The sequence below is a fragment of the Salvelinus alpinus genome, chromosome 9 (genome assembly GCF_045679555.1).
Source record: "Salvelinus alpinus chromosome 9, SLU_Salpinus.1, whole genome shotgun sequence".
NCBI lineage: Eukaryota > Metazoa > Chordata > Actinopteri > Salmoniformes > Salmonidae > Salvelinus > Salvelinus alpinus.
In genome coordinates, this window is record NC_092094.1 from 37,825,502 (window position 1) to 37,840,641 (window position 15,140).

General features: G+C 42.2%; 1 protein-coding gene across 3 annotated transcripts in view; it reads left to right on the plus strand.

The window, feature by feature from the left end:
• The window catches only part of LOC139584763 (guanine nucleotide-binding protein G(o) subunit alpha), a 134,735-nt gene extending 125,595 nt beyond the window's left edge, over positions 1 to 9,140 (plus strand). The window contains exons 7-8 of one of the 3 annotated variants that reach the window (XM_071416953.1): positions 4,195 to 4,348; positions 5,411 to 9,140. In XM_071416953.1, the coding sequence (XP_071273054.1) occupies positions 4,195 to 4,348; positions 5,411 to 5,598 (342 nt within the window). In that variant the 3' untranslated portion in view covers positions 5,599 to 9,140. Of the gene's footprint in view, positions 1 to 360; positions 3,186 to 4,194; positions 4,349 to 5,410 lie in introns of those variants that run through there. The other 2 variants (XM_071416955.1, XM_071416954.1) reach the window with 2 other exon arrangements.
• The last annotated feature ends 6,000 nt before the right edge of the window (positions 9,141 to 15,140 follow it).

The window sequence follows — 15,140 nt, forward strand, 5'->3', positions numbered from 1 at the left end:
TTACCTGGCATGACTCCATGTTATCATCTTAGGGCTTATAGTGCAGAGCAGCCAAGGAGTCTGGCTAGCCTGCTGTACTCGCTGTGTAAACCAAGGCCTCCCTACGCAGTTACAGGATAATCAAGTCACTTAGACAAGCACTAGGTTTTACATTGGGTGTGTAATATTTGAAAAAAACATTGTTTTGTGTCTGTTCTTGTCCTTATATCTTTTTCTTTTTTTGTCTGCTTATCTTCCCCTTTTATTTTCATCTTTCTACTTCTTCTTTCTTTTATTAACCGACTTCCTTTCCACATCCTGTCTTGGGCCATATATTTTCTCCATTTCCTTTTTCTCCTGCTTTTTCACACCTTTCTGCAGGCACGGACACCTTCATGGAGGCGGTGGGCCACATACAGTCTCAGTACGAGAGCAGGAACAAGTCCCTCCAAAAGGAAGTGTATGCCCACATCACCTGTGCCACCGACACCAACAACATCCAGTTTGTGTTTGACGCTGTCACCGATGTCATCATCGCCAACAACCTGCGTGGTTGTGGCCTGTATTAACCCAGAGGATAGGCCCAGTGTGTCCCTGGATAGACACTTTTTCTCCACTTTTCCCTCAGTCTTTTATGGTTTTAGATTTGTTTATATAATAAAACATTTTAATTCAGTTGTAGAAAGAGAGATAGCTGTATTTTAGGCCTCAGGCTTTGCACATCACAAGGAGAGGTGAAGACAGGAAAAAGAGAGGACTCTTGAATGGAACAATTAGTTTAGTTTGATAAAGAATATACATTTTGACAATTTGATACAAAAGTCATTTTAGTGGTAGATTATTTCTGTATGTTTGGCAATATGCTGCATTGTTTTACTAAAACACTTACACAATGTTACACAACAGTAATGATTGCCTAACTGGAATTGGGTCACCACCATAAACAATAATATACAGTTTACACGGAAAACTGCTCATCTTTACCAACAAAGTATCTCTTTTGCTTATTGAGTAGTAGTCATCTGATATGAGAGGAATTTGTGCCTGGACAGTTTTGTGAAACACTTTGAAGTGGGAATTGGAGTTGAAGAGTTGGAGATGTGTTTGTGGCTAGTGGAAGATGTTACCGTGTAAATAATGTGAATTTCAGGATTTTTTTTGGTTTAAATATTATTTGTTTTTCCCGCCTATATGTCATGTGGGTTCTAAGATTTTTGTATTGGATGGCTTTTTTGGCTATTGTCTAATATTTGTACGATTCAATGATTCGGTGTGAAATGTGTAAGATTTGAAAGTACAGCCAAAGATGTTTTGAGCTCTTTACACTGCAGTGGTCTCACTGAAGGGTACATTTACCCAAACCGTACAGTGTATTTGCGTAACTAATTGTAGCCCATTTATAATGTAAATTGGTAGCAGTGGTAATCTTCATAAAAGTCACTGCCTGTTGAGTTAGAGCTGTAGAAATATTCACCCGTCATATTTAGTTCAGATTTTCTTGTTGAGGTTTAGGTGCCTCAGCAGTCTCAATCAAGCACTGGGAGTTGTTTGACTTACATTGATGGTGATTGGCCTGGCCTAATTTGCCTTACCGGTGCCAATGCTATATTCTTAATGGGAGCGTCAATAGGATAAGCAGTAGGTATTTAATGTGTGTGTGTGAGGTCAAATAAGTTAGTATCTGTTTGTAGTATACTGTAAGAGAGAGCGTGTGTAGGATGAGGTTATCCAGGAAACAGCTGTTCCATTCCTCATTACACAGAACCTCAGGGAGGACACCAAATGTCACAACACCCTCCCTGTCGTTTGCCAGATAATGCCAAACCACTCCAAGAAGGGGGAAAACCTGTTGGTTTCTTGCCAAATAAAACCCTGCTCCCTGAGGTTTGATTCCGTCCTCCTCCTTTAGCTGTGCTCTTGTCATGGCTGTAGAAGCTCTCTTCGAAATCACTAATTTGTCACACCCATGCAGGTGCTGGGTGAGTGGGGGTAGGGCAGCCTTAGCTGGCAGGTGCAGCCTCTTGTGTGTCAGGTGACTCTGACAGCCACTGTGGCTCCACAACAGGACATGGTCTCTGAGTTCTCATGGGGAGAAGAAATCTCATTCTGTGCCAAATCTGTTGAGACAGTGTTGGTGTGCCACATTTTATGATGAATAAAAAGCTTGTCCTTGCTGCGGTGTCGGCAGGCAGAGTCACAGCTGGAGTTTTCTATACCAGAGGCTAAACTAAGATGGAAGCCATCAGAAGTCTAGCAGGGCATGTGTGTGTGTCCCAGAGCACCCACCCAGATGGTCTCTCTGCTCATCGTATAGCTTGGCCTTACACCTGACTGATGGCCTATAAAGCCTGTGTCCTTGGTCCAGGGAATGAAGGGTAATAAGATCAGCGAACGGCAGGCAGAGAGAACGCTGGGTAATAGAGTTTATGTGCACAGCAGTGAGGCTGATGGAGTTTTAGGGCCAAGGTAAAGAGACAGATTGGTAAGTGTGTCTGCTGGAGAGAAACGGATGGGAGGTACAATATGTGGCCCAGAGAGGGAGAGAGAGAGAGCGAGAATACACAGTAGTGTGGTCCTCTGATGTAATAGAGATTAGTTTACCACGTCTGCACTTTGCCTTGGTGGAGATGGTTCACGTGATGTACAGGAGCTGTAATACAGTTGATTAGCTGTCAGGCTCTCCCAGTACCCAGTGTGTCAGTCCCAGGCAAGCGCACACACATACAAAACACATACACACACCAAGGTACTTCCAATCACAGCAGGCAAAACATACCAATATTTCAACTGCAGCCATAAATAATAAAACAATCGGCACAACAATATAACTTTTGAAAAGGAGAATTCTTTCCCTGAATGCATTTCACCCTGTGTTACACAAAGACTGCCTCTGCATCAGCATGGGAGGAATACATTGGAGACTATTCTCTGGAGCTTACCACAACCCCTATGAGGAAATTTAATTGTTGTTCATTTGAAAATGCAGTGTCCGTCCAAACCGTACCAAGCCACCAACCCACAAGCAGCACTAGGATGCTGACAGTACAGTACGTCATGGTATGATTTAGTGCCTGTTCTCTAGTAGGTGTTGTTTGTGTCTCACTGATGTAATTATTGTTTGCTCATTCGTCTCTTTCACTGTTATGATTATTTATTGAAGGGTGTATTTATATCAAGGAAATAATAAAGCACCACATGAAACTCTCTGACCCTCCCTCGCTCTCTTTTTTTTCTCTCTCTCCCTCTGTCGCTCTCTCCCAGGCCAAGTGCCTGCTTCTTTATGACTCATGGCACTCTCTCTGTGTCATGTTTACCCTGGAAAAGGGAATGATTTCAATAGAGGTCATGGGCTTGATTCAAGTTGGATGATGATCAAGTTTGTGTATGTGCTGTGCAGTGAGTCTCTTTCTTTCTCTCTCTCTCTCTCTCTCTCTCTCTCTCTCTCTCTCTCTCTCTCTCTCTCTCTCTCTCTCTCTCTCTCTCTCTCTCTCTCTCTCTCTCTCTCTCTCTCTCTCTCTCTCTCTCTCTCTCTCTCTCCACCTCCACTCTGTCCTCCCTTGTCCAATGGGATGCTACTGAACTAATTATGAGCGTGTCACCGCCTGCAGTACAGAGCCCAGGGGACTATGAGAGACAAACTACTGCCCGTTGCACAGCACACTCACACACACTTTACACTAACACACAACACCTCTCTCAGTACCACAACACACACTCTTACAGACACACAATATTTCACTATGTCTCTCCATCCTCTATCTCTCTCTGTATGCATGTTGATGAGAACTGTGAAGGGATGATTGGTCTGGTCCTGTCTCTCTCTCTCCCTGCCCCCTGTTTATCACCTGAGTCATTGTCAGACACACAGACACTGAGCACAGCAGCTGCTAGCTGTCTCCTAGAAGCATCTCATTATGTCTGATTCTAGCCATTCAATGTTCTTTATCGCAGAGCTCAATTGTTCGGATTGGTTCAACAAAGTTTCATTAGAAACCCTTTCTTCTCCTACTTAGCAGTCTGTCCTGTCCGAGTGCTTTGGGAGGCTCTCTCTCTACTGTCCTCAAGTCATGAAGCTTGGTTCAACTATTCCAGCTTGGTTTTTATTGCTCTGATGCTAACCTTTCCTCATGATCTGTTTCTCTCTCCCTCCCTACCTCTCTTCCTCCCTCTGCTTCTATCCTCCTTTCTCTCTTCCTCCTTTTCTCTCCACTGCAGAATCGCATGCACGAGTCTCTTATGCTGTTCGATTCCATCTGTAACAACAAATTCTTCATTGACACTTCCATCATTCTCTTCCTCAACAAGAAAGATCTGTTTGCCGAAAAGATCAAGAAATCTGCCTTGAGTATCTGTTTCCCTGAGTATACCGGTAAGATTTGTAACTTAATGGACACTTTTGTACCTTTTGTAAATGTAAGAATTGCCAAATCGTATCTGCTAGCTGAAACCCTGCAGTTGAGTCTGCAAAAATCCACCTAGGTCTTGACTATGTGATCTTAAAAGGAGTTGACATTGTGGTATATTCAACAGAGGGGAATACAAATATATAGTTTCTCTAACCCCCCCTTGCCCCCCCTCCCTCCCCTGTCTGACAAGGTGAGATGGTCAACCATAGCCTAAGAGAGAATAAAAGTAGCGCCACACTTGAGCAGTCATGGAGAAGGGATGGTCAGTGAGGGCTGTCTCCGTCCCTGTCTGCTCAGGCACAGACAGACAGACACCATTCCCTTTCCTTTCCCTGCTTAGAGAGCTGCAGGGGACACTTTTATATATTTTATTTGGCCTTTATTTATCCAGACGACTCAATTTAAGGAACAGATTCTTATTTACAATGACGGCCAGTGACGACTGGGAAATGCAGTGCAATAAATAATAAATAAATAAACACTGTAGAAGTGAACGTTATTCTGCAGCCTCTACATCTGACACAAAGCTAAGCCAATGGGACTGTTGTATTCTCATGGTAACTAAAGTCACATGGGTTCTCTCAATAGAGTATTGTGATTTTTGCAATAGAGCTAACTACAGATGTAAGATCTTAATTTGATCGCCCTGTTGCAGGAAATAAAAAATACTTGTAGTGTAGTTGAGGTTTAAAAAGGCTTCTGAAGTTTGAAATTTCAGACTTGGACGTCCATTAATTATGTCCATTAATTATAATCCACATAATTCACATTTCCTGTTGCTGCAGGATCCTTCTGTAGCAAACTGGCTCAAACTAATATCCAACATCTGCATAGTTATGTTTGTTATGTTAATATATTTATGTAGCAGAATGTAAAAACATATTGAATGGAATGAATTCAGGCCCTAAAAGCTCTCTTCAGCTTAGTTCTTACTCTTTCACTGTTACCTTTCTCTCTGTTCTGTCTTTCCTCCTTTCTCCCTCTTCCTTTCCTCTCTTTTACTCTATCCATTACCTCCATTACAGGTTCTAACACCTATGATGATGCAGCTGCCTACATCCAAGCACAATTTGAGAGCAAGAACCGCTCGCCTAATAAGGAGATCTACTGTCACCTGACGTGTGCCACGGATACAGGGAACATCCAGGTGGTGTTTGACGCCGTCACTGACATCATCATCGCCAACAACCTGCGAGGCTGTGGTTTGTACTGAGCCCTGACCGCCCCCTCGCCTCACCTCTGGAAATTATTCTAATTGAAAATGCAACTTGGTAAATAATGAAATTTTGAAATAGGCATACGTATATATAAATATATATACAGTACCAGTCAAAGGTTTGGACACACCTACTCATTCAAGGGTTTTTCTTTATTTTTACTATTTTCTACATTGTAGAATAATAGTGAAGACATCAAACTATGAAATAACACATATGGAATCATGTAGAAACCAAAAAAGTGTTAAACAAATCAAAATATGTTTTAGATTCTTCAAAGTAGCCACCCTTTGCCTTGTTGACAGCTTTGCACACTCTTGGCCTTCTCTCAACTAGTACAAATAAAGAAAAACCCTTGAATGAGTAGGTGTGTCCAAACTTTTGACTGGTACTGTATATAAGGGCCATACTTGCAAACATTAGAAACAGTTTACCTTTAAACTGTTTCTCCCGTCTCAAAATGTGCATCAGCCAATTAATATCGTTGATTAGTATCATTGTCTCATCAAATAACCTGGCACATTTTAGCCCTATCCTAACCTCACCAGCTGACTGATTATTCTGTATAACAAATTCCACGAAGATATTACACTTTTTATCCACCAACCAATGGCATTTCTTGAAATAGGTGAACCCTGGCCACCAGAGGGATATTTTAAACCTATTTGGTATGGTATGTTAGGCCTATGTAGAACACTAATTCATCATTTAAAAAAATAAAAAAATTAATGCACCTTTATTTAACCAGGTAGGCCAGTTGAGAACAAGTTCTCATTTATAACTGCGACCTGGCCAAGATGAAGCAAAGCAGTGCGACAAAAAACAACAACACAGAGTTACACATAAACAAACGTACAGTCAATAACAATAGAAAAATCTATATACAGTGTGTGCAAATGGAGTAAGGAGGTAAGGCAATAAATAGGCCAATAGTAGCGAAGTAATTACAATTTAGCAAATTAACACTGGAGTGATAGATGTGCAGATGATGATGTGCAAGTAGAAATACTGGTGTGCAAAAGAGCAAAGAAAGTCTATAAAAACAATATGGGGATGAGTGATCTGTAAGCTGCTCAGATAGCTGATGCTTAAAGTTAGAGGGGGAGATATAAGTCTCCAACTTCAGCGATTTTTGCAATTCGTTCCAGTCATTGGCAGCAGAGAACTGGAAGGAAAGGTGGCTAAAGGAGGTGTGGCTTTTCAAACTTGATGCAAACAACGAAAATTACCAGAAGCCAAGATCACAACAGCTATCTGTCCAATTGAACTTTTGTGTGTGTTTTAATAGCTTTGATTAGCAGATCAACGTGTGACTTCTGTTAAGGATGCTCTCATGAAAAAGTGTTTGGTCACGTCCAACTATGTCAACATTGGTAATTGGCTGATACAGAATTTGTTACAGGAAATAATCATGTCCAGCTGGTGGTGTTAGCATAGGGCTAAATATGCCAGGTTATCTAATGGGAAAAGCTAACAAGTAGCGTTCTATCACATGCAACTACATCAACGATTTTAATTGACTGGTGTGGATTTAAATGTAAATGTTCTAATGTTCGCAAGTATGGCCCCATTGGTTTTAGTTTGTCTTCGAAGAGCTGCCAACAGAACTGATTTCTTATAGAAACCCAGCCTTTAAAATTCTAGAACAAAGTTGAGAACTCGTTTAATGTTTGTTTTTTCCCCTTCCCGACTGTGTCTTTTTGTTTTTAACAAAACAACCCTGTTTTTCATAATGTTTTTGTAATTTTCTATGTTTTTGTTTATCATGTCTATATTTATTACATGAATATCAGTCCATGGGTGACCTGTACACATTTGCCTGAGTATATTACTGTTGTAATTATGCTGAAAACTGTCCTAGCTCTAACAATGGCTATGATAGGTATGATGGTCATGAGTACGACAGTCAATATCAGTTTCTTTCTTTTGTACCAGACTGGGTTTTCATGGTAATCCTAGAAGTTCTGTTCAGCTATTTGATCATTTAGTTAAAAGGAAACACCCAGGATTGATGCGCTCTTTTTCCACCCATCCCTTCCTGTCACTCCGGTGGGCCTTTGCCATTGGCTGTGTGGATTTTGGAGCGGGGAGTCACAGCGTGTGGCCCAAAGCCTCTGAACCGGATATCTGAAAAGTGTCATATCAGTGCCAACCCCAGGAGAATGACAGGTTTGGAGATAGTCCTAGGAACACTTTGTTACTGTAATGAATACCTATTAACATGATCATGTAAGGAACTTCTACTTTTTTATGATCATTTATTAATTTATTTATTTATCGGCTGTCCCACACACCACCTCTGCACTCACCACACACCTTGTACTTTATTCCTCCACTCATCTTTTTCTAGCACCCACCTCTCTCACCTCTCGTTTAATTGTTTTGGGTTGGCCATTAGCTGGGTAGTGGTGTCTCCCGTCACGCCTCCTGACACAAATAGCATGAGCAACCCTTCAGCCTTTGTAAAAAAAAAAATAAAAAAAAAGAGAGAGTTAAACGCATCACATAGAAAATGTTGAGAAAAAATCCTACAAAATTCACAAAAAAGGTAAAAGAAATGGAAAAACGAAAGGAGAAAAAAACGAAAGAAAAAGACAACCACGACATAAAGAGACAACCATCATATGGACTGGGTGTATGGACTGGGTGTATGGACTGGGTGTGGCCAGTCCTTACCAGTAATGTGGAGATTTGAGGTCAAGGGTCATTGGACTGTGTGTCTTGGTAGAAAGATGTAGATCCTTGGGTTCTAAAATCTTTACAATGTGGAACTATTGAAGAAAACATTTACAAAAAAGTATGATTATGACAATAATAACAATGCAGAAAATGATGATGATTATAATTACAATATCAATGATAATGATGATTCTGTAATATTATTAAAGTATATTTCTTGTGCTTTGTAGCTACAGAATTTTTTTTCTCTCTCCCCCTTTTAAAAAAAATGTTTGGCAAGGGTTCCCGTGATCCACACTTGAACCGTTTTTACTGACTTACTGATGTTTTTGAACTGTACTGATTATTTCTGCCTGTTCTCCCTGCATTACAGTGTCTTTACTTAGCCTGACTTATATATATATATATATAATATCTATTTTTTTTATTTTGGAAGAACCACTTTGGAGCACGTCCTGCCCCATTGCTGTTAAGGGTGGGGTGTGTACGCGGCTGTACAGATTCATGCGCTTTCTTTTATTTTGGGGGAATTGTACTCAAACACCTTCCAGGTCTGCATAGAAAAGCACAGCTCTCACTTCACACATAGATTTGGAAAGATGTATCTCTCCTCCCTATCTGCCTTCTTGATTTAAATGTTTTTAAAGAATACTGTGTATTGATACATATACCAGTTTGGCATTCTTTTTCCTTTGATCCCCTCCTTTTTCCTACATTTTTTATCCCAGTAAATGCTTTTCCGTGCTGCTTTTTCTCCCTCCTCTTTAGTGAATGGTTGTTCTTTCATGTGGGATGTTCGTGCTGGAATACCAATCGAATGTAGTGTTTACATTAAAAGCCACAGTTTTCATGACTACAACTTGGGGCCTTCTGATTCTTATTGTCACTCATAATTAACCTTTTATCTATTACACTGTCCTCTGGCACCTGACACCTTCTATCTATTACACTGTCCTCTGGCACCTGACACCTATCTATTACACTGTCCTCTGGCACCTGACACCTTCTATCTATTACACTGTCCTCTGGCACCTGACGCCTATCTATTACACTGTCCTCTGGCACCTGACACCTTCTATCTATTACACTGTCCTCTGGCACCTGACACCTTCTATCTATTACACTGTCCTCTGGCACCTGACACCTTCTATCTATTACACTGTCCTCTGGCACCTGACACCTATCTATTACACTGTCCTCTGGCACCTGACACCTTCTATCCATTACACTGTCCTCTGGCACCTGACACCTTCTATCTATTACACTGTCCTCTGGCACCTGACACCTTCTATCTATTACACTGTCCTCTGGCACCTGACACCTTCTATCTATTACACTGTCCTCTGGCACCTGACACCTTCTATCTATTACACTGTCCTCTGGCACCTGACACCTATCTATTACACTGTCCTCTGGCACCTGACACCTTCTATCCATTACACTGTCCTCTGGCACCTGACACCTTCTATCTATTACACTGTCCTCTGGCACCTGACACCTTCTATCTATTACACTGTCCTCTGGCACCTGACACCTTCTATCTATTACACTGTCCTCTGGCACCTGACACCTATCTATTACACTGTCCTCTGGCACCTGACACCTTCTAGCACTTGAAACCTTCCGGCACTTGACAAACTGCTAATAAGATAAACAACACCGTGAAACTAAGCAAGGGAGGTAAGTAAGAATGCACGAAACAACATAACTAGTGCTGTGGCGGTCATTACATTTTGTCAGCCATGACTGTCAAGCAAATAACTGCTGGTCTCATGTTAATTGACCTTTAATTAACATAAACACGTTTAGCATCCCCTGGCGTCCACACACAGCCTACAAGCCACTGATGCAGACCTTTGGAACATCTACATTTTAAAAAGTCTAATAAATCCATGTAATATAGCCTACACCTTCACAATAAATCCATCCAGACAGATTTAAAGAAACACGATATGAAGAAAATTGAGTCTATTTCAGAACAGAATAGCATACTCTGAGTTATCCTATGCTAGGTCCTGATCTGGCTATGCCAAATGGCTGTGTGCTACTCTAGGTCATTTAGCAGACAAGATTTGCTTAGAATTCCGTGGCATTATTTTATATAATTGTATAGTCTAAAGAATACAATTGAACATAGCTGAATAAAATATAAAGGATATTTTCTCCAAAAAAATTCTGAGGGAGTGTGCACATGCGGCTATTCTGTGTTGAGTGGTTAACAAAGAAACAGGTCCTCTGATATGCTTAATTTAGAGTTTTATTTATGCAACTTTAGTTGTGCTACAAACGCTATATGTTTAGATTTTTAATACATTCTAAGGCTGCATGATGCGACTCTAATGATGATTTGAAAAAAGTTGCATGAAAGGCATGAGCTCTGCTTTGTTTCTTGTGCAGGCTGCACACACTTCATCAGTCTGTCATTCACAATTTGACAAGCACTTGATAATATTCTCACCAGGCCTAGAATTTCCTGGCGGCATCCCTCTTGAGTGGCCGTTAAGCACCCTAAAATAATCTATGCCTTTTGCAGCCGAAGTGGCCATTGTGCCCTTGGGCTGAATATAATAATTATAACTCCCTTCTCCAGGCTGCCAATCACCATGCTCCAAAGCACCTCTCACTCACATATCTCAATTCTTATTAACTAATGCCCATCACCTGATCTGGTCCTTCTCACGGGCATCACAGCTCCGAAGTGGGCTGCAAATGAAGACAGACACATCAGGGATGTAACTGTGTAAGTCCTTATTGAATTCCGAGGCACATATTGAATGTGTTAGAAGAACTGTCCACGTTGTCTTTTCGTCAGCCAACAAGATGAGTAGGCCTAACAAACAGCTAAAGCACTAGCCTACAGTATGTCAATATCCTATCCCCCATAGTACAAAAGCTGACCTATTCTTTTGGTCAACTTGTCCTGTGCAATAAATAAATATTCCAAACATAGTCTGGGACAGTTGTGGGATGCAATAGATCCCAAATTAATACAACCACTCACATCAAAAAAACGTTTAAAAGCAATGAGGCTTATGCAACAAATCAGAATGTTTAGCTTAAAATGTTGATAAACTATTAGGCTATTTCTTCACATTATAAGCGCAGGAATGCGCACACAGCAGTAGGCTATACACACAAATGTTCCAAAATGCAATCATAGGGGGAAACACCACTCTCAAAGTGACCACAAATGTGATTATGCATGTAATGCTTTATTATGAAGGTGCATTTGTATGGTGAAAATTATCTTCCCCAAACTTGAAACTCACACGCCGCCTATGTATGCCAGTTAAGCACTGCACATGTTGTAAAGCTAATGAATGTGCTTAAATTTAAGAAGTTATTTGGCCACCTTAGTTGTGATACATACCTTATCAAAACATAGAGGCCTATATGCTAGGCTACATGAGGTGTGCGACTATGATTTGAAAAAGTTGCAAAAAAAGGCATGAGCTGTTTCTTGCCTTATACGGCACATGCTGGGCATCATTCACAAGTGATAGGCTAATATTGTCACCCATCAGTCTATTCTTAATTTAATCTTGTCTTTACATATGCTAAATAATATATGTGTAAAATGAGTTTTGATTTAGAAATGACCATTATCATGCACCTGTATAGAAACAGGGGCAACGGGAAAAAAATACATGTCATCTATGCACTTAAATAGCGAATGGAGGAGGCTTTTCCCTGTGGTTTAATTCATTCCAGCCAGGTAGGCTATACTCATGTTGTAAATATAAGCAATGTGCTTAATATTAGGAAAGTTGAGAAATAAATATACTAGGTCTAGCCTATAGAAAGCTGATGGGATCCTCCTCTTTTAATAGAGGCCATCAAAATGCTGTTGTTTCACGCAATTGCACAGCCTATAGAAATGTTGCGTAATATGAACTCATGATTCGACTCATGTTTGATTTGATTTTTTATTATATTTGCATTGATGTCAGAGTGATTAGAGGGGCAATAGAGTGCTGAGTACCAGGCAGTTAGCAAGTTTGGTAGGCTACTAATGACCATCAGCAGCAACAGAGCTTGGAGAAGCCTAATTAGTGTGACTAAACGGTCACTTGGAATTTGACTGCAGTCATGACTCGTGACTGCCGATGTGGAGGTAATATGGTCACCATAACAGCTCTAAACATAACTACCAATCATTCCACAAGCTTAAACTAGGTTGGATAAGCATTTTGGGTTGTGACTCATCTGATAGATTGAGTGTGTGAGTGTCAGTGGAGGCTGCTCAGGGGAGGAAGACTCATAATAATGTCTGGAATGGAGTAAATGGAATGGAATCAATTACCACCAGCCCATCCTCCCTAATTAAGGTGCCACTAATCTCCTGTGGTGAGTGTGTGATGGAGGCCCATATTCAGTGAAATAGCTGTGAGGAGGGAGGTGAGAGGGGATGAAAGGATCACTTCCCCTCCGTCCGTCTCCCTGCCTGCTGCTAGCTGACATCTCTGCTGGGCAGGGGATAGAGGGAGTCGGCTCAGCCCAGGGTGGTACACATAGGCTACACACACCATGCATGAGGCTGACTGCCTCATACACACACACCCCATCCATGAGACAGACTACACACAGTGACACACACCCCATCCATGAGACAGACTACACACACAGTGACACACACCCCATCCATGTGACAGACTACACACACAGTAACACACACCCCATCCATGAGACAAACTACACACACAGTAACACACACCCCATCCATGAGACAGACTACACACACAGTAACACACACGCCATCCATGAGACAAACTACACACACAGTAACACACACCCCATCCATGAGACAGACTACACACACAGTGACACACACCCCATCCATGAGACAGACTACACACACAGTAACACACACGCCATCCATGAGACAAACTACACACACAGTGACACACACGCCATCCATGAGACAGACTACACACACAGTGACACACACCCCATCCATGAGACAGACTACACACACAGTGACACACACACACCATCCATGAGACAGACTACACACACAGTGACACACACCCCATCCATGAGACAGACTACACACACAGTGACACACACACACCATCCATGAGACAGACTACACACACAGTGACACACACCCCATCCATGAGACAGACTACACACACAGTGACACACACACACCATCCATGAGACAGACTACACACACAGTAACACACACCCCATCCATGAGACAAACTACACACACAGTAACACACACCATCCATGAGACAGACTACACACACAGTGACACACACCCCATCCATGAGACAGACTACACACACAGTGACACACACCCCATCCATGAGACAAACTACACACACAGTAACACACCCCATCCATGAGACAGACTACACACACAGTGACACACACCCCATCCATGAGACAGACTACACACACAGTGACACACACCCCATCCATGAGACAGACTACACACACAGTGACACACACACCATCCATGAGACAAACTACACACACAGTAACACACACCCCATCCATGAGACAGACTACACACACAGTGACACACACGCCATCCATGAGACAGACTACACACACAGTGACACACACCCCATCCATGAGACAGACTACACACACAGTGACACACACGCCATCCATGAGACAGACTACACACACAGTGACACACACCCCATCCATGAGACAGACTACACACACAGTGACACACACACACCATCCATGAGACAGACTACACACACAGTGACACACACCCCATCCATGAGACAGACTACACACACAGTAACACACACACCATCCATGAGACAGACTACACACACAGTAACACACACCCCATCCATGAGACAGACTACACACACAGTAACACACACCCCATCCATGAGACAGACTACACACACAGTGACACACACGCCATCCATGAGACAGACTACACACACAGTGACACACACCCCCTCCATGAGACAGACTACACACACAGTGACACACACCCCATCCATGAGACAGACTACACACACAGTGACACACACACACCATCCATGAGACAGACTACACACACAGTGACACACACCCCATCCATGAGACAGACTACACACACAGTGACACACACACACCATCCATGAGACAGACTACACACACAGTAACACACACCCCATCCATGAGACAAACTACACACACAGTAACACACACCATCCATGAGACAGACTACACACACAGTGACACACACCCCATCCATGAGACAGACTACACACACAGTGACACACACCCCATCCATGAGACAGACTACACACACAGTGACACACACCCCATCCATGAGACAGACTACACACACAGTAACACACACACCCCATCCATGAGACAGACTACACACACAGTGACACACACCCCATCCATGAGACAGACTACACACACAGTGACACACACCCCATCCATGAGACAGACTACACACACAGTAACACACACCCCATCCATGAGACAGACTACACACACAGTGACACACACCCCATCCATGAGACAGACTACACACACAGTGACACACACCCCATCCATGAGACAGACTACACACACAGTGACACACACCCCATCCATGAGACAGACTACACACACAGTGACACACACACACCATCCATGAGACAGACTACACACACAGTGACACACACCCCATCCATGAGACAGACTACACACACAGTAACACACACACACACACCATCCATGAAACTAAAACACCAAAATCCATGAAACACATACTATCCATCAGACCAGAGATTCCTGGTCGTACACGGTACCCTAAAACACATAAACCTTCAACACACAATAAAAATATGAACGCAACATGCAACAATTTCAAAGATTTTATTGAGTTAGTCAATTTAAATAAATTCCT